Source organism: Perca flavescens, chromosome 20, assembly GCF_004354835.1.
Source record: "Perca flavescens isolate YP-PL-M2 chromosome 20, PFLA_1.0, whole genome shotgun sequence".
Taxonomy (NCBI): domain Eukaryota; kingdom Metazoa; phylum Chordata; class Actinopteri; order Perciformes; family Percidae; genus Perca; species Perca flavescens.
In genome coordinates this window covers 19,067,237-19,092,564 of record NC_041350.1, presented here as the reverse complement: position 1 = coordinate 19,092,564, position 25,328 = coordinate 19,067,237, and the positions used below count along the sequence as shown (strand labels likewise).

Below are 25,328 nucleotides of genomic sequence, written 5' to 3'. Positions count from 1 at the left end.
AAACAAGTGTACATCCATGGGAGTTTATAATAAAACATTTATTCTGATATCAGATTAAAATAAAAATGCAAAGTGTGGTTGTGCAAATGGTAGGGTATGTGGCAGAGGAGAATGTGTGTGCCTTAAGACAAAACAATAGTCAACAAAAATATCGTATTAAAAGGCCTGATCCATAATTGGTCAACAGCATCTTTAAATTCACTAATTTTAGTGGATTTCTTGGTGTGATGGTCAAAAATGGCTTCAGAGCTTTAAATACCTGAATGTTGGCCTGCTGCAGGTGGTGAGACCAAGTAGTGAACAGGTTCTGCCTCATCTTTTGTTCAAAGTAGCCAGCATAGGTAATGAAAGCTGCAGAGAGCAGACAGTCTCCAGCGATGGTGGACATCTGGTTCTTGAAGGTCTCACTGGTCTTTTCCCAGCGGTCCCTTTCAGCTGACAGACTCTTCAGTAGGGCTGTGCTGCGATTCACCTGGGAGAAGAGAGCAAGAGTTCAGAAAAATGTGCTGCAAGATCCTTCAGTTTAAGATGGATTAAAAGAGACCGATTCAGAGGGTTTGATGACCAGTTACCTTCGCCTCGACAGCGGCCAGGTCGGCCTTGATGGCCTGGGCCTCTGAGATGAGGATGGCGTATTCCTCCTTGTAGCGAGCGATGCTAGCCTCCAGGTCTCTGATCATCTGCTCCACCTCTTCTGCCTTTGTCTTGTTGTCCGTGGCGTCATCCTCAAGCTTCTGCAGTTCATTACGCAGAGGCTCCACGCGCTTCAGCATGTCCGCATAATTAAGCTGGGGGAGTGGAAGAACATGGTATACATTAAAGGAGTACCCTTTTTACCCAATCATTATCTTCCATTATCATATTGTTTAGGCTTCCTTACCTGAGCAATCGCCCATTTGACCATAGGTCCACAAGCCAGAGATGCCCTGTTGACTTGTTCGTAGTTGTAGCTTGGGTTGGAGAGGTAGTTCTTCTTCATCTTCTCACGGATGGAGTCACTGGATGAAATAGAAACCGGCCAAGAAGTTAGAATATAGCAGGACTTTACTCAGACAAATACTACAATGTGAAATGTAGAACAATGATCATGAATCACAGGGAATTAAATAAGACATATTGCAGAGGATCATTTAAATTTAGTTTGGGGAGGGGAAGGGGGGCAATTTCTACCATCTTCACTGTGAGAAATGCAAAATCATGACAACAACCAAGGATAGTGGTCATTGTTCCCATCAACTAATTTAGCTAAATTAACGATAAGAATCCTAAAATCAATTTCTGATCACAGGTGCCACTTGATTAATATACTGATTAATATAATTTGTGCTTCCATTAAAGACTAGACAGACGTTCTGACACCGGTACCTCATTTCCTCAGAGGAAAAGTTGACTATGCTGCTGATGAAATTGTCACTGATAATAACTTGTCTGATTTTTTTCCAGTCATTGGTCTCCTCGCCAAGCATAAGGCAGATAGACTCCAGGGCCAGCTTGACTGCAGCTGGGGGATTGGTCATAGCCCGCACTTCTACTAGGTGATGCCGCTTAATAGAACTCACCGCTAGTTAGGTGAAAGAAGGAATGCGTTTGAAAGAAAGTAGAAGTAAGAGGGGAGGGAGAAGGGGAACATGTAGGGCAAAAGAAGGGAGCAATTTGAAACAGACTCAGGGGTTGAAAAGTCAGGGAGAGACAGAGAGGGAGAGAGCTTTAGTGAACAATCACAGAATACATTCTTTCTTATTTCACCTGATCTCTTCAGCAGAGAAGTTAACAATAGTTGGGATGAAGTTCTCCCTCATGATGATGGAACGGATCTGCTTCCAGTCAGTCGTGCTCTCTCCCAGGAGCAAGCAGATGGACTCGAGGGCCAGCTTCACAGCCGCGGGTGGATTGGCCATGGAACGCACCTCCACCAGGTGCTGCTTCTTAATGGACTTAACAGCTATCAATCAGGTGAACAAGGATGTGGATTATGACAAGGAAGGGGCAGTGATGAAGGGAGGATGCAGGTAAAGATCAAGTTGTTAACTGGAAGCCCATAAGTATTTATAACCTTGTAATATAAAACAAGAAAAAAAAAAAAACTGGAAAAGGTTTGTACAGGGATGAACAATAAGTGACAATATATCACTGTACCATTCTGAGCCTCAATAACAGCAGGCTCCACTTGGTCCAAGTCCTCTTTGACGTTCAGCTGTTTGTCCTTGATCCGCTCCTGCTGCTTGTACACAGCTTCCTGGATCTCCTGGCTCATCACCTGGTATCACAATAGTAACAGTATAGGATTAAGGGTTTTGATTCAGTCCAGATAAGCAAGGCTAAAGGGATCATTTTACAACAATTAAAAAAAAAAAAAAAAAAAAAAACATGACCAAGGAGTTAGGTTTGTACCCAAAAGAAGAAAATTACTCTATTGTGATTTTAATTTTTCTTCGTCTTGAAGTGTTGTAAGTGTTAAATTCCTTCCTGTGTACCTTTTTCTTTTCTGCCTCCTGCTGGTCTTTGACCATCTTCTTCAGTTTGTCATTGGCAGCAGCGTTCTTTGCCTCCAACTCCTGGCTCTTGATTCTCAGGTCACGACGAAGCTCCTCCACCTTGATGAGAAGGCACAAGTACAATCAGGGAGTCAGACAAGAACAAGCAGCAGTTGAAAAGTTTTTTTTTTTATTATTATTATTTTTTTTTTTTTTAAGAGACCCAACTCTCCTGGGGTTTTGAGAAATATGTGAATAGGTGGCATATTAAATAAAATAAAATGCAGTTACTTTACCTGATCGACAGTCTCCTTGATCTTGCGGAGACCAACATTGAGGTGCATCTGCTGCTCCTCCAACTCACTGCGTTTCTCATTGAACAGGTTGGCATACTGGTTGATGAAGTCCAGGTAGTGGCGAGGAGTGATGGCCATCGTATGGCCACCTCGCTTAGCCAGACGGTTGTTAGCCTGTGTATAATTAACAACAACATATGAAGTATACCACACAATGACCTCATTAACCACCACTGCAAACTTGCAAACATCCCTACCTGGTGAAGTGTCTGGTGTACAAACACACAGCCATTGACAATAGCCTCGCGGTGAGATGGTGGCTGGGGCAGCTTGTCATAGACGATGGGCATGTAGTCTGGCACTTTGTAGTTTGGTTTCTCCAGATCCATCTTGCTGGTGAACTCCTTACCCACCTGATAAAGGGCCTCTGTGGACCAATCTCCAAACCAGTTCAGCACACACCTAACACAGAAAAGTGTTCAGATAGCTAAGAAACTGCATCTTGTCATTTTAACGTTGTAGTATCTATTCCCTGCTTGTGATGTAATAAATTAATTCATGCTCAGGGTTCAGCATGTGTCTCTATACCTGTTGAAGAGGGCAGGAGATGTGGCAGCCCTGTCCTTCAGGCCCTCTGATGAAGGGTTCATGGTGAAAACAACATGAAGGTTCCTGATAACCTGGCTGGTGAACCATTTGTACAGCTCCTCGTGTGTGTCGAGCATAAGGCCCTCTTTCTGGGCTCCCTCCTTACACTGAGTCATGAGGGTGGCATACTCATCTCCCTCAAACAGCCCAGGAACCTACGAAAAACAGGTAACATTAACATATTAGGAACCAGAAAATTAGGCACGCACAACCCAAATAGATGTTTTATCTCAGAACACTAAAGGCAGTGTTGTCATTTTTGATGTACTGATGTAAGACTGATCATGATGGCAGCAAGTTACCTCTCCGTTGGCAAGCAGTGTGTTCATTCTCTCAAGGAAACCAGAATCTAACACGTTGGACTCATCCATGATGAAGGCAATCTTCTCGTTCTTACAACCTGAGCGACGCAGCACTGTACGCAGGTCCTCATCAAAGTCCTCTCCCGTGTATTTTCTGTGAACCTGAAACCACACACAAAAAAATAAATAAAAAAAAAGATAAATACAGACAGGCAATTGTAGTGATATGGCTGCAAATATCTTCATGTGTTGTACCAACCTTGATCTGGTATACACTAAGTCCGTTCATCCAGGCTACAAAGCGAGACAAAGTAGTCTTTCCTGCTCCACTCACACCAATCAACAGCAGATGGCCCTGAGGCTGCCGGAAGATTCTGGAGGAGGAAAGGCAATTTTATTTAATTTACTCCAAAACAATTATTTCAGACCTGAATATTTCTACACCAACACCATATGAGAAGTCAATGTGCTCAGAGGCTGTTACTCACCGGTCAATCCTGAGGACGTGATCCAGGACCTCATTGAAGAGCACCAGAGGGACGTCCAGCTCCTCTTCATAGAAGACCTTCAGACGGGCCTTCACATAGTCCCTCAGCTCCTCCTGTTCCACTGGGATGTAGTCCTGCATCCACAAACAACATGCTCAGTAAAAATAGAAATCTAACTGCTGAAAACTTGAGGTAAATTCTCAATATTTCAGCACCATTCCCAAAGCAGGAATATCACAGCATGGTCAACCTGTTTCTGGTTTACCTTGGAGAGCCAGTTGCTGTAGAGGATAGGCCTGTTGAGACCCTTCTCCTTATCAATGTTGGGAAAGTGTTTGAGAGCAACAGTGTCAATGTTTTCATCTGTCCATCTTCTCTCTTCATCATCAACCAGCCTGGAAAAAGGTGGAAGACAAGTAACATTATCACCAATATTATCATTATTTGAATACTTGTCTTAGTCTTTATCAGATTAATCAGTTAATAAAAACCAACACATACCATATATAGACCAATGATCTTATAATACTCTACAGACTGTACACAAAACTCCCTAAAAACTATCAGAATAGCCACTTCTTCAGCCTCCCAGAAACATGCGCTCACCTGTCCTGGAAGAGACGAAGTGCTTCATGGGCCCAGATGCGGATGAGCCCCTCCACAGGTAGAGTTTCAAGTGGCCGCAGGGCCTCGAAGATACCCCTAACCCAGCGGGTCATCTCTCTGGGAGAGTAGATGTAGTGAGGTTGGGTGTCCTGGGTGAACCGCTCCTGAATGGAAAAAGGATGGAAATAAGATATCCGAACAAATTAGTAATAGTGTGAATATAAGGACTGAAAATATTATCAATACAACATGCGTCTCATCTCTCATTTGTATACTAGTTTCCTGTGACAATAGATAGATCGATAGATAGATAGATAGATTATTTAGTAATCTCCTTTACCTGAGACATGGTGTAGAATTCAACCATAGCAGCAGTAAGAGGCTCAGCATAGGTACGTAGAGAGGGGATGAGGCGCAGCATGGCACGGTTGAAGGTTCCATAAATCTGAGTTAGAGAGGCTGGGCCTGGATAGTCCACATACACGACAGGAACATGACGCAGGAACCTAGAAAGAGTAGACTACAACAATCAACTTGCCATATGCACTGCTCATTCCTTTTTTCCTGGTAATCATGGTTTTCAATTCTATTATTGTTCTAAAAAGTCTGGGCACTGTACCTGTGTGTGAGAGGCTTTCTGCCAGGGTCAGTGGGAGGATTACAAGCTCCAACAAACTGGATCCTCTCCAATTTGACCCAAGTCTGGTCTGAGGTGCGGTAGAAACCTCCATGTTCCACCATCTGCAAAGAAAACAACACAGGAGCCTTTAACGTATAAGGAGGGATACCACATTTTATGCTTCAATGATTTCAGTTTGCACACTTCAATGTTTGATAAAATAGACAGGCTGTTGCTGCAAAATGCAACAAGGTAAAATAAAACATTGTAAACAATGGATCATACCTGTCTGAGGAAAGAGATGACTCTCTGTGTGCCGTACTTGTCCATGTCTGGCAGATTGATCTCATCACAGAACAACACCAGCCACTTGCCCAGCTGGACAGGGGCAAGGACCACACCGTTGGGAGTACGGCGGTACTCACAGTAATGATCAAAGGTCTTCAACAGCAGCTCTGGGGTGGTGGCACTGGAGAAGTTCAGACCCACAACCTGGTAGAGAGTAGGACAAATGTTGACAATTACAAAATATTTTCCTCATTCCAACTAAGTGTTTTTATACTCATTCAGTAGATTAGGACATGTAAAAATAAAATTTTAAAAAGGAGAAGAGCTTTCTGTTAAAATTCCTATAGTGAACAAAAATCCTTAAAAAGAATACAAAAAATCCTATTGTGAAAAATATGAGTGTAGTTTTGGCATCAAGTGTCTTCAGCCCGATATGGGGAAATGACTCCTTCCCTCCAGGAAAAACAGACGGGGGATTTAAATCTTGGGCTACTAAGGGGCTGGGAAAATAGGAGACATTTACGATTCCCAAAAGGTGCTGATGACATTTGGAGAAATGGTTGATAAATGTAACATACCCCGTAATAATTTTTATAAATACCTACAGTTGAGAAATTTCATTAAAACACACCAAAATCAAACATTATGCATCCCCGAAATTCCGAAAGTCTACCATAGAAAAATTAATGAACGTGAATTGTTTAGGGAGGGGTTTAATATCCAAAATCTACAGATGTCTAGTAGATGGAAGTACAGAAACATCTGCAGGACAGCTGGAGGCATGGACAGAGGATCTACAAGAGGCAATCCCAATAGAAAAGGGGAGGAGGCATGCTCTAAAGCACAATCGAGACCTACTAACACTCGACTGAAATTACTACAATACAACTGGTTGATGCGAACATATATCACTCCGGAAAAACTTAACAGATATAACAATGCTATACCTGATGAAAATTCTGGCAAGAAATAAAACTATGTATTCAAAATATTTTACAGATTCAAATACCCTTAGCCCCACAGTTGTTTATATGGGGTCTCTACCCAGATAATTTGAAGATTAAGAAATATCAATGAACATTTGTAGACTTAAGTGTGTTAATGGCAAAGAGAGTAGTAGCCCTCTCATGGAAAAATACCAGAAGTCCAAGTGTAAGCAGGTGGTTGTCTGAGCTATCTACAACTCTCCCCTTGGAGAAAATTACATATACAATAAAACAGCAACATCATAATTTTCACCAGATCTGGGACCCCTTCATTTGCTATGTATTGAGAACGGATTTGTCACATGTGATGGAAGAGCCTGGGGACATGTAAACAGTAGCACTTTGCAGTATCGAAGATTACAGAAATATGCTTATTTTTTCTATATAATGGACCAAAATGGACTAATTCATTGGCCTGATCCCCAACCAAGATTTATAATTACTTGAGAGGGTGGGGGTGGGGGGTTAGACATGTAACTGTATTTCTCGGTTATGTTGTGAAAACAATAAAAAGAATGTTGGTAAAAAAAAATTCCTATAGTGATGTAGAATTATTAAAGTTAGAGAATTATTAAAGTTTAGAATACACTTCCAGTGGCTCACCTCCATATCAGGCAAGGCTCTGAGGGCGCTAAACAGAGTCATAGTCTTTCCAGAGCCGGGAGGTCCACACAGCACCAGTGGTTTGTGCTCTGCCAGCCATGTGTAAAGCAAAGCCTCATGGCGAACAGTGTCCAGGGTGGGAACCACAACATCGGGAGATGCCACTTTGTGGGTCTCTACCTCAATCTGGGGAACCTTGCCCTGCCAGGACTGCCATTCACCAGAGATGCACACCTGTACAACGCAAAAAAAACAACAATGCAATGGTTATTCTGAGATTACAAGACTGCAGTAGTTCTGGTTTGCTTTCAGTGACTTGCAGATACAGAGAATCAAACATTTTCTTTAAAATTTACCCAAGAGAACAATTAATATCGGTTTTAACACTAAGAGGCTGTACCTCATAGTCAATGATAGGGACATTGGGAGCAGACGGGAGGGGTACAGTGGTGATGCGACGGATGTATTCTCCAAGCTCAGCCCTCATCTTCAATCGTCCGTCACCAGAGAAGGACCACAGCACAGCGTAGATCAGATACCTCTGTAGAGAAAGAACACCACAAAATGTATCAGCTTTAAGAAAAAGCATATATTTTTACAGTGATTAAGTTCCAAGTTTATATAACAAGAATAAGACATGTATGATTCTTTCAGTTATATGGAGAGCAGGACATTACCTGCATGTATCTTTCCAGCTGATCAATGGGCATGGGGAAGTCAGGATGGTTGTTGTTGTAGAGCGCCACATTACGGCAGGCCTGGTGCAGCATTGAGAACAGGGAACCCAAGCAGCGCAGACGGGTGAAGTCCATGATGTGCTCCATCTTGGAGGCATGCTCTAAGGCCTTGATCACCAGGCCTGTGGAGGTGAAGTAAGGCTGCAGGACAGCTGCAGTATCACGCTGAATCTAGAGTAGAACATGCAATAGGACATCAGTTAAGACAAAATGTCATAATATTCTTCTTGAATGAACTGCTGCCATTTACCTTGTTTTGTATTTCCTTTAATTACCTGCAACATTGGTGATGCAGCCTCTTCCTCGTCTTCTGTGCCCTTCCTCTGGCGCTGAGCTTCATCCTCTCCCTCGTCCAATGGGATGCTGCGAATGCGAGCCAGGAAGTGGTTGAAGATCATGTCGGTGCTGAGTACATCCTCACTGAACCAGACCATACCACAGCGAGAAACAGTGGCCAAGGTGGCGTACTTCAGGTCCTGTACTTCAAACATTATACGCACCTGGAGAGAAAGGGAATAATTCCAGGTCAATACAACTTAGACTATAATGAGACAACAACAGACATGAGTGTTTGAAGTGCTATGCTCTTACATTTGGTGGCAAACTGAGACGCTCTCCATTGGGAAGGGTCAGCAGCTTGTTGTCATCCAGGACCGAGTTAAGATTTTCAACCCACTCAGGGTCAACATCACCATCGAAAATAATCCACTGACGCTTTTGCAGTTCACCTCTAACATTGTCAATAATCCTAAAATTGAAAGAAACAATATTTTACAACAGTTATTTTTTTAAAAGAGTCCTGTTTAGCAAGATAAAGCTGAACTGAGTTGATTTATACCCTTAACAATGAAATGTGTTACAGAACTGACTTTCTAAGGATGTGTGTGAACAAGCCATCTGTCCATTCACGGGTGTTGGGGTCCAGGGTTCCATACAGGTGGTCCTTGCTGATGGCCTTGGGGTCAATGATGTGGGCCACACCCTCAACACCCTCCAGCCTCTCCAGGGCCTTGAGCAGCACCCTCCATGCCATGGTCTTCCCACTACCGGAAGGTCCCACCATCATCAAACCGTGGTTGATCTGTGTGATTTGGAACAGCTGGAGCACCTGCAAGAGGATGAATGACAAAGTTTCAGAAAATTTGAGTAACTACTTACAATGCAAGCATCTTAAATACTTCGCTGTCAAGCAGGGATTTTACCCCAGCAATGTTGGAGACTTCTGTGTCTCTAGGAGATAGCAGGACTGCATAACTCAGTATGTGTGGGCACACTCGATAAAATACAGTATACGTTGACTCAATTCACAGGGCTTAAAGTGAAAAAACATCCTGAGCCTGAAACTTTTTTTCTTTTCTTCAATATGCACTCATGAATTTCACTGGCAAAACAGTTAAAGTCCTTCTGCCATTACACAATAATAAAAGTTATAATTTTTCAAAATTAAAAAGTTTTGGATCAATTTTGACTTCTTCCAACCATATGTTAAATTAAGAGTCAATGTAGATTTACATTTTGCAATAATATCATAATCCTTTCTAGATGTTGTGTTATTTTGGCCAGGTCATCATCAAAACAGCAAATTAGTACATTCATGATTTTGTCCATGTTGATATTAGCTGCTTTATTTACATGTATTAAAAAGTCGCATTGTTTAGCTTTGATATAGCTAGACGTCTAGACTCTGGGACAAGGCCATTATGCCATGCTAATTCCAGACAGCTTTGTCAAGGCAGTTTGGGCTTTAGATAGCTTTTACACAGTGGCTATCATTAATGACAAATCATGTTCCGCTATGAACGTGCACACACATATTGTTTGTATCACGGTCGGTCAGTAAAGGAACAGTCGCAGCGGTAGCGGTCGTTGCTGGTAACGTACTCGTATGACAGAGTGCACGGACCGAAGCTTTGTGACTAGCAAGCACTTTCTTACTGCTGCTGCCGTACGGTATCTTCCTTGAACATGCGCTGCAGAAGTTCCCGTCTCCACCCTTTTCCTCTTGTCCTCTATTCATGCCCAGCGCCATTTGTTCGTAACTACTTTCTTAACTAAAGCTGTATATAGATGCTCCAAGTCTGATAAATTTCGCCTCCATTGTTTTTAGCCGCATTACCACGGAGACCACACCGGCACCACACTCTCACATTTCGGCAAAGACCCGCCCTACTTTGCATCTGATTGGCTAGAACTAGTTTCATTGGTAGGTGGAAGTTCGATGATTGGTTAAATCCAGCGCATCAAAATAAATCCCATGTGGACTTTTTAATGCATTTATTTTTCTAAAATAGTCAAACGCCAGAAATTGGGCACCAGGCCCGAGTACTTAAGCCCTGCGTTAGTTAGAGCTGCGTTCCTCTCATATGATTGGTAGGTGAAATCAACTGACTCAAAAATAATAAGCTGCATGCAAGTTCCCACATTTTTTTCCCCTCACGGCCGCATGCCGGAGATCTGGCACGGTGCCAGAATACTTTAAGCCCCAAATTCAGCTACATACCTTCTCCACCCAATTGCTGCCCACATCGTCACCATCTCCGTAGGTGAGATACATCTCCGCGCAGACTTTCTTCAGCTCCTCCCTCAGTGCAGTCATCTCTCCACGCATGTACTGGACTCCAGGGAAGACATCTGATAGCAGGCTGAACAGCAGAGGGATGTCCTCCGCCACCAGCTTGGGAACCATCGTCTCGCACACACTCTGGATCAGGATCTACAGAAACAAGACATTCAAGCTCCTCAAATCTCTAGATCAATTCTAAAAACTAATTTGCCAATTCAATAAAACAATACAGAAAAAGCAAGTTCTACAATTTCAAATTTTCTATACCTCCTGTTCGGGAAGGTTCTCAGCGATGTCATTCTCATCAACAACCTCTCCGCGCTCTAGCTTCTCTCTTTTGATCTTCTGGATGCGCTCACGCTTGACATTACCAGCACTGATCAGCACGCTCTTGAGAGCTCGCAGGCCGAAATCGTAGTGACTCTGGGATGACAGTTGCTCATCACACAGTCTGAAACAGATGAATGGGATAAATTCAAAGAAGAAAGACATCTCAAATTTCTCTCAAACTATGTAAATTCTTCTTAAAAAGTACATACTTGAAGAAGGGCACAATCTTCTTGGCCAGGGTCTCGGCTGTGCGGAAACCTTGAGAGTAGAGCATGACCTGGGCGATGAGCTGGCGGTCGGGCTTGGTCATGGCCAAACTGCGGAACAGCTTCTTCAGATTGTCTGGCAGGTTGGAGCGGCCAGCATAGCCAGGGTTCATGGTAATGAAGATGGCCATGTCTGGACTGACCTTTACCTGCTTGTTCAGGAGCTCGGTGGTGACTGGCACACCTGAGGGGTGAGAGATGTGTAGTTATTTACCATGCAGTTCTCATTTAAAAAAAATGTAAATGGTGTTGACAGACTGATTGGCTGTATCTCATCTGAATTGTATGCTTTAAACATTGTAGTCTGCAGTGCTCTTTTTTAGTAAGCTATTTTGTTGAATTGCCTTTCTCTTTCTTGGCAATTGGTGCTAATGGATACTAAGTTGAATCACAACATTTTCTTTAATAAAGTGCAGTCTCCTTCCATATCATGACACCTAAGTTTCCACACATATTATACATACTCCTGTCTCTGTTGGGGTTGCTGTGCTCCCTCAAGGCCACCTGGATGTACTGGACCTGCTGGGATACAGCAGAGAGCATTCTCTCCTCCAGACGATTGAACTCGTCAAAGCAGCCCCATGCTCCCACCTGGCACAGACCCACGAAGATACGACCCATGGCCTAAAAAAAAGACAAGGTCAACAAAAGAGATTTGTAAGTTAAAGGAACAACATGAGAAACGGGTAAATATTATAAAAAAGGTTGTGGTTGATGTCCTGTCTAAAATAGCCTAGGAATGAAGAATCCGTGTGCGGTTATGTACCTGGAAGTCAAATGTCTCATCACAGTTGAAGACCAGGACAAAGCGGCCAAGCTGGTGACCAAGAGCTTTCACTGACTCAGTCTTTCCTGTGCCAGCAGGACCTAGATGTAAGACAAACTCAGTGAAGTTGATCGTTTTATATGTCAAACCTGTAATTTTCTTAAAAATCTAAATCTCCATTTCTTACGTTTAAAAAAATAAAATAAAAAAAAATAAATAAAACTTCCATACCAAATGGTGACCCTCCAAGGCGGGCCTCCAGAGCCTGGGTCATGGTGAGATAGCAGCGGTCTGTCAGAGGGGTCTGGACGAGCTTGTCCTGGACACCCAAGTACTCAAAGCCATAGTTAAACTTGGCATTGGCCATCTGAATGGAGAGCTGTTGCAGGACATCTGTCTGCTTGGGGTCAAAATAGAAGCGCATCTGGCTGAGCCACTCAAAGGACTTGGGGTTGTCGATCTTGTTCTTGATTAGAGACCTGGTCACATCACGTTGGTGCACCAGCTCGGTGATCTAAGATGGAGCAGAAGAAGGATTTCAGACACACTTTTTTTTTTTTAAATGTCTTTTTTAATAAAAATAAAAAATACAAAAATAAATATTAATTCTAACCAGGTGCTCCAGTTTCCTCCTGCGGAGTGGAGGCTGCTCCATCAGCACGGTGTCAGCCAAAACGTTAAGGGTGGCCTGTACATTTGACAGCACTCCCTGCATTAGGTTAACATCCCCACCACTAGAGATGGTGGTCAAGGCATAATCAATGTTCTCAGACCAGGCGATCTGAGTGGATAGGACCACCAGCTGGGCCTGTGATGAGACGAAACAGATAAAATGTAATTAAATCAACACATTGCCTGATTTCCATATACAGTGGTGTGAAAAAGTGTTTGCCCCCTTCCTCATTTCCTGTTCCTTTGCATGTGTGTCACACTTAAGTGTTTCGGAACATCAAACCAATTTAAACAAAAGTCAAGGACAACACAAGTAAACACAAAATGCAATTTGTAAATGAAGGTGTTTATTATTAAAGGAGAAAAAAAAATCCAAACCATCATGGCCCTGTGTGAAAAAGTGATTGCCCCCCTTGTTAAAACATACTATAACTGTGGTTGTCCACACCTGAGTTCAATTTCTCTAGCCACACCCAGGCCTGATTATTGCCACACCTGTTCACAATCAAGGCATCACTTAAATAGGAGCTGCTTGACACAGTAAGGTCCACCAGAAGATCCTTAAAAAGCTACACACATCATGCCGAGACCCAAAGAAATTCAGGAACAATTGAGAAAGAAAGTAATTGAGATCTATCAGTCTGGAAAGGGTTATAAAGCCATTTCCAAAGCTTTGGGAATCCAGCGAACCACAGTGAGAGCCATTATCCACAAATGGCGAAGACATGGAACAGTGGTGAACCTTCCCAGGAGTGGCCGGGCCGCCCAAAATTACCCCCAAGAGCGCAGCGACGACTCATCCAAGAGGTCACAAAAGACCCCACAACAACGTCCAAAGAACTGCAGGCCTCACTTGCCTCAGTTAAGGTCCAGCGTTCATGCCTCCACCATCAGGAAAAGACTGGGCAAAATGGCCTGCATGGCAGAGTTCCAAGGAGAAAACCACTGCTGAGCAAAAAAGAACATCAAAGCTCGCAATTTCTCCAGAACACATCTTGATGATCCCCAAGACTTTTGGGACAACATTCTGTGGACCGATGAGACAAAAGTGGAACTCTTTGGAAGGTGTGTGTCCAAGTATATCTGGCGAGAAGGAACACTGCATTTCATAAAAAGAACATTATACCAACTGTAAAATATGGTGGTGGCAGTGTGATGGTCTGGGGCTGTTTTGCTGCTTCAGGACCTGGAAGACTTGCCGTGATAAAAGGAACTATGAATTCTGCTGTCTACCAAGAGATCCTGAAGGAGAATGTCCGACCATCTGTTCGTGTACTCAAGCTGAAACGAACTTGGGTTCTGCAGCAGGACAATGATCCTAAACACACCAGCAAGTCCACCACCGAATGGCTGAAGAAAAACAAAATGAAGACTTTGGAGTGGCCTAGCCAAAGTCCTGACCTGAATCCTATTGAGATGTTGTGGTATGACCTTAAAAAGGCCGTTCATGCTCGAAAACCCTCTAATGTAACTGAATTAGGACAATTCTGCAAAGATGAGTGGGCCAAAATTCCTCCAGGACGCTGTAAAAGCCTCATTGCACGTTATCGCAAACGCTTGGTTGCAGTTGTTGCTGCTAAGGGTGGCCCAACCAGTTATTAGGTTTAGGGGCAATCACTTTTTTTCACACAGGGCCATGATGGTTTGGATTTTTTTTCCCTTTAATGATAAACACCTTCATTTACAAATTGCATTTTGTGTTTACTTGTGTTGTCCTTGACTATTGTTTAAATTGGTTTGATGTTCCGAAACACTTAAGTGTGACAAACATGCAAAGGAACAGGAAATGAGGAAGGGGGCAAACACTTTTTCACACCACTGTATGTTGAAATGTGTGTAGAATGAATGCTCCTAATACCAACCTGGTAACGATCAATCCAGTTGATGTACTGGCTCAGGTCAATGGCGGCGCCTTTGTTGAAGGATGTGACCTCTGTGACGGACTCTGCCAACAGCTTGGCCAGCGTCACCCTCATCTCTTTCTCCACCAGCGTCAGCCACTCGTTGATCTTGGGGTGATCTGTGATGGAGACTGGTGTCTTGTAGTGAATCTCCTCACCCTCGCGGGAAGAGATTCCCAGCACCACAGTGTTGTCCTCGTTGAGCAAGATGCTGGAAACACCTGCAAACATCTTCTTGAAGTGCTTCTGCAGTTTGGCCACATTCTTGCTGTTGCCGATGATTTCAAGCAGGTCCTCATCTCCGACAAAGTAAAACCTGGAAACAAAAAGAGTGTGATGGATCAATTAAGGATACTTAATAAATTAATGTATTGATCAGTGAACGGATTTCTGAATATTCAACATAACCATGAACGTCTAGGCTATGTGTTTTGTATGCACATATAAAACCCATATAATCGTCTTACCTTGGGAATGAGGATCTCTCTCTCTCCAAGTATTCTCCGAGGGCTTTCTGGATTTTTCCCAGAAGGTCAGCCAGTCGCTCCAGAGACCTCTGCACTCCCTGTATGTTCAGCACATCCATCACTAAAGGAGACTTTGTCACCTTCTTCATCAGGGCCAAGAACTCCGTGCTGATACTGTGGAATAAACAGAGGCATATTAGTAAGTTCTAGTAAAAAATATTGGAATTTATAAATAAATTCTGGTTTGGTAAAATAGAGTGGAAAAATAAGGGCCCTTCATTTACCTCTGGAATCTCTGGGTTTCTACAGGCAGCAGATGTTTGATGTCAGCACTGCCAGTGAAGATGCCTTCCAGATAGACCCAGCGACGCTGGACGTCAATCCAAACGTCAAACAGAGCCATGATGCGATTCAGCTTGTCCTCCCAGCTCAGGGCATCTTCCTCAAACACCTTGGGGAGCAGAAGAGCATGGTGTTGATGCAGCTATCCAAACATAAATATTTGTAAAGTCTAAGTGAACACAACAGGTAATTGGGTTTACCTTGTAGTATGGAGACAATTTCATGGCAGACACACTGTTGATATGTTCTTTGACCTTGTTAAAGAGGTCATCCCAGCCTCTAATTAGACGACACTTGTTCTGGTAGTTCACCAGGTCGAGCTCATACGAGTTCCACACTTCACGAATCTGAGGGCCAAAACCACAGAATTGTTATTATTAGCAGGTCTACAAACCAGAGTAATTTATAATCATTTGGAGTGGAATCTGTAGATATGTGGCCTCCCATGAGCATCACAACTACATTGCATGATCTTTTAAAGGCCCTCTCTCTTCACCTGTTTGAGGAACTCCTCCAAAGCCATCTCTCCCTGGGCTACGAGGAGGACGTCCTTCACCACCATCTCGTTCCTCTGCAGATCCACGTCCCAGATCTGTCCCAGGGTCAGTTCTGACGGGACCCAGTTTACATGCAAACGCTTCATCAGTTGCTTCCAGTGGCGGTCCTTCAGAGCCTCTGATTTCAGCTCAATCACCAACATGTTAACCTGGTGGGAGAAAGGAATAGGTAGAGCATTTAATAACCCATTTTTAAGTTTAATTCTGAGTCAAAATGCCTGCCTAGTAGAAAAAAAAATAAAAATAAAAAACTACCTTCAGGTATCCTTTAAGCAGCCTCTGGACAAACTCGTAGGAAGCATACTGTCTCAGTCTTGCTTGGAAGTTCTTCAGCTGGTTCAGAAGACCATCCAGACTCTGGCGAAGCTAAAAACACACAACACAAGAATAGTTATACGCCAAGAATTGTTTTGAATAAACCGTAGAGATTGAATGATCTGAAAGATTATTGTGGATTTGTTACCTTGCGAGGCTGTACAGACACCCATGGCTGCTCTTTCATCTGGTCGATCTGCTCCCAGACCTTGGACAGCTCGGACCAAACCTCCTTCAGGTCATGCAGCTCCTCTAGTGCCACCTACAAGTTTCCACAAAGACAGAAATTAGTCCAAAGAAAGCTGTAACTTGTGTATAATGGGTTAAAGTCCATTTCAAATTTGTGTCCATTAGATGTTTTTGAGATACTTGCTGTCTTTTACTTGGTCTTTAATTGGTGATTTAAAAATGCTTTTATGTGAATGTTTGCTGGCATTACCTGCACCCTCTCTTCACTGCCGCTGAGTAGGCCAGTGTCGGTGAGCTCCAGAGCTTCTTTTGCTCGGGCACACTTCTCTCTTTCAACCTTCAGACGGCCAAAGTTGCCCTCATAGATCGTCAGAGACTGAAGAGCCTCCTCTGGACGCAGGTTACCCTGTTGAAACACATTATCAGTTAGGCATCAATAAAGCTTGATGAGGTTATTTCAGTCACAACAGCTAATGCTTCCAACTGCTAATGGTATTCTAATTTAACAATTAGCGGTCATCAGTTCAATCAGAATCCATCTAGGGGGGACTGTACTGTATTTCAAATTTAATTTCAATCCATTTCTCTTACAGCAACTGGTTTGGTCTTCTCCCAGTCATTGAGCAAGTCAGTGGTGCGGTTTTCCACAGCTTTGTCCTCCTGGACAATCTTCATCTGCAGGTTGGCCACCTGCTGCTGGATAGCGGTATCCTTGCGCTTCATTATGTCACTGAAGGCCCCCCATTCACCTTCGATGTTGTCAATGTAGAGCCAAGATGGAGGGAACTGGAATCTCTGCTTCTCCAGCAAACGCTGTCCATTACGGAACAACTATGGATGAAAGGCGGGAGAATCGGATTAGAAACCTAAACTGTTTTTAATGAAGCATGCAGTGATGCAAAAGAATAATGAAAAAAATAATTGAATGAATGAATGTTTTAGAGTACTTACATCCACATTTTTCTCAAACTGTTTGATCTTGCGTTTCAGCGTCTGGACATACGTTATGAAGTTGACAGCATCTGAAGTGCTAGCCGTGTCCACAGAATGTTGCTCCAGTTCTTGACGGGACTATTGTGGAAACAAAAAGAATCGTGATAAGAAAAAAAAAAAATCCAGTTCATTCAATGTTCTGATCAGTGTCTCTTTAAAGTCAATGTTACTAAACTGGTCGAAGGAACAATTTCTCCATCATATTATGTGTTACCTTGGAGATCTGGGAATGGAAGTCCTGCATGTTTTGGCCAAGCATCTGGCCAAACTTGCTGAGCACTTCTTTGTGCCAGGAGTCGTACTTCAAGTTCACCTTGGACTGGACCTGTTATACGAACATTTGATAATAAGACAAAGACATACAAAAAGGAAGTTCATTGTAGAAGATAGAGCAGTAGAACATACATTACAAACAAAAAATATGCATTGTAATGAAACTAATTTGCACAAATAAGGGGGTTTAAGTAAAAGATTTCACACTTAAAATAGCATTGTGCCTTAAAATAATAGTTAAAAAAAAGAAAAGATGACCCTTACATGTAATCTCTTAACATGAACACCTGGAACTGTCAATAATTATTACCTTGCCATAGTCGATGACCACAGGTCCAAACTCTTTCCGTGTCTCTGCATTGTCAAAGGTTCCACGTGCTTTGCGGATCTGGACCAGCAAGGCCTGCCACTTGGTGAGGTCTTCACCCAGACGGTTGTAGATGTTCTCGGCTTGCATGTCCCACAAGCACTGGTACTGCAGCCACACCTGCACAGGGGCGGCAAAAGAGATGGATTCAAGATTCAAGATGATTTTATTGTCATTCCAAAAAACACTTCAGGAAGTGCAGTGTAGAACAAAATTACGTTGCATAGGACCACCATAAAAAGAGACTAAAACAATCAATCAATCAATGTACATGAAAGTGTATTTTATGCATGTTTATGATATAAAAACATGGCAAAGAAGTACAAAAGAAAACCGTAGTTTAGCATTTCATTTCTTTAAATTTGGTCCTCAAACAAAGTAATTCTATGAGAAGTAAACCTAAGATAGGATAACACACTGTAGATGACTCTTACCTTGACATACTGCTCCACCTCACTGACAATGTCTTCGACTGCATTGTAGGCCTCCTCTAAGCCTGCAGGGCCATCTGGCATCCTGGTCAGGGCATTTCTGTAGAACTTCTCTTCCTCTGACAGCTCATAGTGGACTCCCACCTGGTGAGGAAGGACACATTTACTTAGATCAATGCAACAGCACAAGTGCAATAAGACACAACATCAATTCTTCTCTCAATGCACCATATTTGAACTAAAATAAAATAGCTTATTTTATGTTTGGTAGATACAGACATTCAGACACCATGACATTCATGACTTTCTGCAGTTGGAATCAAAGTCCTACTACTCAAACTGTTCACATAACAGTGAATCCCTTACCTGGTATCTCTGGCTCTGAATCCTGGGAAGAGAAAGGATGACCATCTTCCAGGCAAACATCTCCTGGTAGAGCTTGTAGCGACAGTCTTCAATCGGTGGGTTCAGGTAGATCACCTGGTTAGTAATCCTCAGCTCATGGACAACATTCTGGGAAAAGAAAAGAACAAAATAGTTTGTTATAAGAGATAGTGAGCTGTGTCCAGAAATCTAAGGTTTCATAAGAAATATTTAAATCATTCAAAAACAAAAAAAATGGCATAAGGCAACATAGTCACAATACCTTGATCCTGGGCTCCCCTCCAGGTTTGTGGCTCACTTGTGGAGCCTCTGTGTCCATGTCCACATCAGCTTTGTCCTCTACCTGGCCACGGAGCACCTGGGTCCAGGCCTTAAGGCCAGCCTGCAGACGCACTCCCAGGATACGTTCAATCTATGAAACATAACAAAAATCCAGTTTGAAAACCTTTCAGACCAACCTTATGTAAAAAGAATCAAAAAGTTAACCCTCCTGTTGTTCTTGGGTCAAGTTTTTTTTTTAAAGTTTCTTTATCAGACATTTGGGATGGTTCCCTACAATACTTTGGAATTTGGAAAACGCTTCAAAAACTTGGGGGAAAAAAAAAAACCTGACAAAACGTCGGGAAAAACAACAAAAGTGTCTAAAAAGACGACCAAAATGTTGAACAAAAGTTTAAATTTTGAATTATGACCCAGAAAAATGAAAAGTTGCATGGACAACGGTAAGACAACACAAGGGTTAAAATGTTCAGGGTATTTCCATTTGGACTCAAACAGTCCCAATCCAACTGAATATGAGGAACAAATAATCCTTGTATTGCTTTGTGGTGCCAACCTCAATGTCGAGCTTGTTGACCCAGATGGGCAGGTTGGAATAGGAGTGGAGATTGAGGTCGTCAACAGCCTTCTGGACTCGGTTGAGGATGTCAGAGAAGGTCTTGTTCTCGAACATGCAGGTCTCCAAAGAGCGAACCTCAAGATCTATTTTCTCCTCAATCAGTAAGAGGTCGTCCACCTGGAAACAACATACAACAAAAACATTAGAATGACCATTAGGGGGCAATCAAACAATACCACTAGTTTCATTCTAAAAATGACACTAAGGAGAGTCTGTAACCCTTTTATAGTGACACACTGACCTTTTCCTGGAAGTTGAAGACTGTCTCAGCCAGCCTTTGAACATAGGGATCCAGCTTGTAGGACTCCCAGACCAGAGTGATGCCTTCAGTAACGAGAGCCTGAACCTCTTTCTTAAGCCCAGCCACCAGCAAGGAGATGGATGACCTCTCCTCCACCTTCTCACACGTTCGCTCGTAAGTGCGCACACTCTCGATCAAAGAGATGGCAAATGGGTACAGCTGGTTAGCTTGGTGGGCTTTGTTGACAATGGCCAAAGGAACACGGAAGCTCAACCACTTGAGGTTGCGGACCTCTTTGGACAAGGTGATGATCTCTGGAAGGAAGTTGACTTTAAGTTTGAGCATGTTTCCGGTACGTCCGCGGGCACGAGTACTCTCAATTGTGAAGATGCGGCCAGACACACCAAGGTTACGCTGCTGCACCTGATTTACAACAGAAAAAGAGTTGACAAAACAATGAAAACATGCATTGTAATTGGCAAAAACTTTAATATTTTTACAATATTGGGAGGAAAAGTGCTACATTATATCAATGTCTATATTCAGCTTCATACCTTGCGAGCCCAGTCATCAAATATCTCTTGAGTATTGAGTTTTGCCCTGAAGCTATCTCCATCCTGCTTCAGCTTCAGCCCCTCCACATGATTCTCCCAGCCTTTTCCCAGAACATCCTCCACTCTCTTCATATACGCAGTCAGCTGACGGTCGATCTGCTTGGCCCAGATGATGGAGCCAGACACAGGTGGCAGGTCTCGGACATGGCTCATCTTACAGGCCTGGCTCTGAGGGTACTGCACTTTGAACTTATCATGCAGGGACTCAATGTCATCTTTCACACGCTGGATGAGCTGCGTCTGGTACTCCCGAATGGCACCACGGATGTGGGGACGCACAAAGAGAGCATTGAAGCGGGAGAAGATGCGGAACATCTCGTTGGCGTTCTTGGCGGTTCCCAGCTGATCACGCAGCCGGGCAGTGATACGGGTCTCCACGCGGTCAATGCGTTCATCGTAACGCTTCATGGCGGCTTCCCAGGCTTCCATGCCTTCCTTGGACACATCCAGACCATCGACCTCTTTGACATTCTCATAAGCCAGGTTGACCTCCTCGATAGCATTGGCATCAGCAGCATCAAAGAGAACTCCAGCTACCTTCATATCTTGAGGCTCAACGGTCTCTCCAGGGGCGTGTTGTGGCACAGCAGAAACCTGGAGACAAAAACAATTTTAATCTCAATCAAGTGTGGACAAAACTAGATAATTCCATTTTTGTCAGGATCTACAGGAAAACAACATTTAAAAAGGATCATGAAGTAAATAATGGCAAGACATGCTTGCCAGTTTAAGCATGTCTATTACAGATGCTGATGGTACTTCACCTGAGGCCTCAGCACACGGACGATGACAGCCCTCAACTGCTCGTGCTGTCTTCTGAAACGTCTCATGTGATCCAGACGTGATTGGAGCTTCCTGTGAGCTGGGCTCAAGCGCCACACCATCTTCAAGTTCTCCTCTCTCTTTCTCTTCACAATGTCCCTCAAAAGCACCTGCAGTTTCTCATACTCATCCTCCCAGGTCTGGAACACCTCGAAGCATGCCACCATCACCTGCAAATTGATGTTAAAAGGACATTTAGGAAGATGTATTATTTTTTGTGTGTACTTAGACCCCAGGCAGAGTAGCTTCTGTTTAAGACAGACAGAAGCTAATGGGGCTCTTAATAAAACACACTTCTTAGGGAATAATAAAGGGTTGGTTTTAGTTTATGCTAGAGACCAAACCACACCAACCTTTTCAAATTCCTCATAGGCAACATGCATGAGCTTCCTGGTACCCAACACCTTGAGGAGCTGGGAGCTCAAGTCCCTGGAGATGGCCTCTACAAGACGCAGGGCTCTCTGGATAGGGTACTTTGTGTTCCTAATCTTTTTCAAGTGAGTGAATATGGCCATCAGGGCCTGGCGGATCTTATCAAGCTCCGAAGCAGAGAGTAGGTCATTGAGAGGGAAGTCCTTCATCAGAGGATTGTAGTCATTGACGGTTTCTACAGCCTGTTTCAGACCTGTGAGAAGTAGAAAGGATAAACAATGAATCATACTGTATAAACAATACGCCAGAAAAGGCAGCAGACGTGAAACAAGACTAGGGTTGGGTATCGTTTGGCTCGTTATCGAAACAAGACCAGGAAAATTTTGTTTCAACGGGTTGTCACTCACCAGTGTCGGTGTCAAAGCTGACAGTAGCATGGAAACGTTTGCCGTGTTTGAGGATATCCAGTGTGAGCAGAACCTCGGGGCTCTCTCTCTTCTCCTGGATCCTGTTGAGTGCTCGCTCCAGATTCAGCCAGAAACTGATCTCCTGCAAGGCTGTACCGGAAGCTGGGTCACGATCAAGCTTTGTCACCTGATAAAGGGTGGGTGGAGGAGACAAATAAACCCAGTGGTGAGTAAAAAAAAAAACAACTTTCCATACAACCGTTATGAAATTTGAAAAACAAATATGGGAAAGCCTTTTACCTTCTGGATCTCCCTAATCCAACGGTTGACTCCAGATTGCAGCTGGTTAAGGAAGGTTGGGTCCTCCACTTTGTCGCCAAAGTCTGTGACCTTGGGCTTCTCCCCGCGCTCATAGCACTGCTTGGCGATGTTTGTGATGATGGGGTGGATGAGCAGGCTGATCTCAGGAATCTCAATGTTCTGCTGCAGGTGGAGAAGGCCCATCTCCAGCTCAGCAATCTTTTTCTCCACTGATGGAGCCATCTTATCCCCATCTCTAGAAGGTTAGGACAGAGATGATATTGCAGATGAATTCTCCCATCAAAGTCACATTATTTCTCCAAACAGAGTTCATGATCCAGTTTACTTGAGGAAAGGTTTTTATTTAAATACAAGACACATTTTGAGGATTACCTGTCTGCCTTGCCAGACTCGCGGATGTAGGACTTGAAGAAAGGAGCGACAGCATTGCTGATGAAAGAATGGAGTGTCTCGTAGGGAGAGTCCTCACTCAAGGTCAGAACTCGAACTTGGGTTGATATGGGCTTGTCTGCATCAATGACGATTGCCCTCTTGATGAAAGCCAAGCTGCAGGGAAGAATATTCAGTTGAGAATTAACAGAACTTAAGTAGAAGCGGAGTGATATGCAGTAAATAAAAAAAATTATCTTTAGGAGTACAGGTAAATATAAAGAAAGGGAGACTTTTTTAGTTTTACTGATGAAATCAAATAGAATTGCATGGCTGAAAAGAAGACCTATGTTCAGTGCATTAGATGCATCATTTACCTGTTGGACTTTATCCCGTAGTGTATGTCAGTGCTGATATTATAAGTAATGCATTCCTTCTCCTCCTCTCCTTCATCTCCAACATCCTCTGTGTGAAGAATACATAAAAATAAGTCTTATCTGAACAAGTTATCAACTCATAAAATAATGAAATATTCTTCACATTGCCGATTTTAGCAGTAAGGACTGATTGCTCAAGGCAAACAAAATGAATCCGCGGCTATTGATGGTAAAAAAAAAAAATATTTGGATGCTAGACAGGAGTCGAGTTTATCAGAATATAATGAGCTATGTCACAGTAGGATGACAATCTGACATCCATCCCTCCATCTATGTCCCCACCCTTCTTTGTTGTTCATGGCATGTAGGAAAAGAAACAGCACCTTCTGCATTGCAGCATCAGTATTTTCAGTGCAAGAAAATGGATAGAATCCAAACCCTGCAGGCTTAGACTCAGTGGCTCGTCATGTGCAGTATCAAGGGATCAATGTTCAGCACTCATAAAACATAAGGAAGGGGCAAGCGGCTCTAAAGCTCAGGATTAATTCGCCTGGAGAAGACTGAAGATACTGTGTTCATTGACACAAGCGGTTTCACGTGATAAACACCCAAGAAGGTGCACACAAAATGACTTGCAGTTATTACAAATAATTCATTCTCTTTGAATGTTAAACGATTTGGGGGGTTTTCTTTTCAAATTAGGGCTTGTGTTGTTATAAGCACTGTGGCACAGTCATTGGTCAACAAGTAACTTGCATTCAATTCTACGCTACCATAGCACAAATTATTAAATATGTATTAACTGCTGCTTAAAATGAAAGCAAACATTTGGACACCTTCATTGGAGTGCGTTGTGTTGTCATTGGCTCGGTTATCTCTTGCCCACCTATTGTGGCGAAGTTGCCTTAAAATTTAACAATGTGATGGATTGAGAATGCAAGCTAAGTTAACATTGCTGTCAAATAGGCTAATACCAACTCTCATACAAAGTCAACTAAGCTAACACTGGGTTTAAAGCCATTTTGTTGGAGACGAAATTAACAGCTAGTTAACGTTAATGCAGACTCATTGCGTTACGTTTGCACTGTACGAATTAGTAATAGTCCGGTTATTCAAATAATGTTGTTAGCCAGCTAGCTGACCACTTATTGCTAAATGTACCTTTAAGAGCACTTCGCTCTACCAATATGGTGTGCACTTGGGGATCGGCCAGAAATTTCTTCATCTGCTCCACTGCGCTCTTCTCCTCCAGGGCGGTTTCCAGTGCGGCCGGGGCATCGCCGCCATCTTCCAGGAGCAACGGTACCAATTTCCTCATGTGCTTCTGCAGCACCGATGTATCAGCGACCGTCTGAACGGCCGACACCTCCATGGTGCCTGAGTTTTCCTCTGTCCCCCCACCGTCAGACATTCTTTGAAGCGGTCAACAACGACCTGTAGCCGTGTGAAAGTGAACAAAGAAGCGAGGCTAATGTTATGTTGCTGGCTGCAGCGTCTACCGAGCTGCTCAGAGACTGACTGCCGCTGTCAAAACGCCGCATCAGTGGACGTCTGGTTTATTTGTGCAATGGATTGTGGTACTTGTCGTTTGAGAGGTTGGGTACATCACTGGACTATGAATGCTGAAAACTACAATACCCACAATGCAATCGAATGAATATTGTTTTCTCTCTTTCGTTTTAACCGTGTATGACAGATAGGGGGGGAAAGGGAGTTGCCTCCAATGATTCAGCTATAAAGATCTTTAGCTACAACAATACAGATTTTACAACAGTTAATATGAACAGTGATAAACCTTTAATAATGGTTTTACTAATTCAGTAATAAATTATAATATACTTAGATTTGCCTCAAGATAATTACAACTTCTGTCACAATTTGACTGGCATTAGCATTAGTTCACTTTTTGCAGACTCATGCTATCACAAATGAATGCTATTAATGTATGGATTTGTTATGCATCTTATAAAAGGTTGTTTATTGCTTCTACATATTTTACCCAAACATCCAACCCATCCAGAATAAAAGAGCACATGGAGCTTGG

At 43.1% G+C, this 25,328-nt stretch overlaps 1 protein-coding gene across 1 annotated transcript in view; it reads right to left on the bottom strand.

Annotated features, from left to right (window-relative positions):
• The window catches only part of dync1h1 (dynein, cytoplasmic 1, heavy chain 1), a 32,861-nt gene extending 8,023 nt beyond the window's left edge, over nt 1-24,838 (bottom strand). Inside the window, exons 1-55 of the mRNA XM_028565442.1 lie at nt 24,446-24,838; nt 23,285-23,372; nt 22,911-23,084; nt 22,518-22,773; nt 22,218-22,404; nt 21,792-22,063; nt 21,381-21,608; nt 20,557-21,210; nt 20,003-20,425; nt 19,699-19,878; nt 19,126-19,275; nt 18,846-18,992; nt 18,483-18,623; nt 17,992-18,168; nt 17,623-17,733; nt 17,367-17,486; nt 17,007-17,246; nt 16,666-16,821; nt 16,375-16,488; nt 16,167-16,277; nt 15,851-16,060; nt 15,555-15,701; nt 15,297-15,463; nt 15,013-15,186; nt 14,507-14,861; nt 12,586-12,780; nt 12,204-12,486; nt 11,973-12,073; nt 11,671-11,830; nt 11,150-11,390; nt 10,878-11,061; nt 10,548-10,760; nt 8,917-9,155; nt 8,639-8,795; nt 8,323-8,547; nt 7,988-8,218; nt 7,711-7,851; nt 7,311-7,544; nt 5,719-5,925; nt 5,434-5,555; nt 5,155-5,320; nt 4,815-4,978; nt 4,474-4,603; nt 4,209-4,342; nt 3,980-4,094; nt 3,721-3,882; nt 3,359-3,573; nt 3,028-3,232; nt 2,771-2,944; nt 2,475-2,594; nt 2,137-2,257; nt 1,747-1,942; nt 881-998; nt 573-788; nt 260-472 (exon numbers count right to left, since the gene is read on the bottom strand). Of these exons, the coding sequence (XP_028421243.1) occupies nt 260-472; nt 573-788; nt 881-998; nt 1,747-1,942; nt 2,137-2,257; nt 2,475-2,594; nt 2,771-2,944; nt 3,028-3,232; nt 3,359-3,573; nt 3,721-3,882; nt 3,980-4,094; nt 4,209-4,342; nt 4,474-4,603; nt 4,815-4,978; nt 5,155-5,320; nt 5,434-5,555; nt 5,719-5,925; nt 7,311-7,544; nt 7,711-7,851; nt 7,988-8,218; nt 8,323-8,547; nt 8,639-8,795; nt 8,917-9,155; nt 10,548-10,760; nt 10,878-11,061; nt 11,150-11,390; nt 11,671-11,830; nt 11,973-12,073; nt 12,204-12,486; nt 12,586-12,780; nt 14,507-14,861; nt 15,013-15,186; nt 15,297-15,463; nt 15,555-15,701; nt 15,851-16,060; nt 16,167-16,277; nt 16,375-16,488; nt 16,666-16,821; nt 17,007-17,246; nt 17,367-17,486; nt 17,623-17,733; nt 17,992-18,168; nt 18,483-18,623; nt 18,846-18,992; nt 19,126-19,275; nt 19,699-19,878; nt 20,003-20,425; nt 20,557-21,210; nt 21,381-21,608; nt 21,792-22,063; nt 22,218-22,404; nt 22,518-22,773; nt 22,911-23,084; nt 23,285-23,372; nt 24,446-24,695 (10,614 nt within the window). The 5' untranslated portion in view covers nt 24,696-24,838. The remainder of the gene's footprint in view (nt 1-259; nt 473-572; nt 789-880; nt 999-1,746; nt 1,943-2,136; nt 2,258-2,474; nt 2,595-2,770; nt 2,945-3,027; nt 3,233-3,358; nt 3,574-3,720; nt 3,883-3,979; nt 4,095-4,208; nt 4,343-4,473; nt 4,604-4,814; nt 4,979-5,154; nt 5,321-5,433; nt 5,556-5,718; nt 5,926-7,310; nt 7,545-7,710; nt 7,852-7,987; nt 8,219-8,322; nt 8,548-8,638; nt 8,796-8,916; nt 9,156-10,547; nt 10,761-10,877; nt 11,062-11,149; nt 11,391-11,670; nt 11,831-11,972; nt 12,074-12,203; nt 12,487-12,585; nt 12,781-14,506; nt 14,862-15,012; nt 15,187-15,296; nt 15,464-15,554; nt 15,702-15,850; nt 16,061-16,166; nt 16,278-16,374; nt 16,489-16,665; nt 16,822-17,006; nt 17,247-17,366; nt 17,487-17,622; nt 17,734-17,991; nt 18,169-18,482; nt 18,624-18,845; nt 18,993-19,125; nt 19,276-19,698; nt 19,879-20,002; nt 20,426-20,556; nt 21,211-21,380; nt 21,609-21,791; nt 22,064-22,217; nt 22,405-22,517; nt 22,774-22,910; nt 23,085-23,284; nt 23,373-24,445) is intronic.
• Between the last annotated feature and the right edge of the window lie 490 nt (nt 24,839-25,328).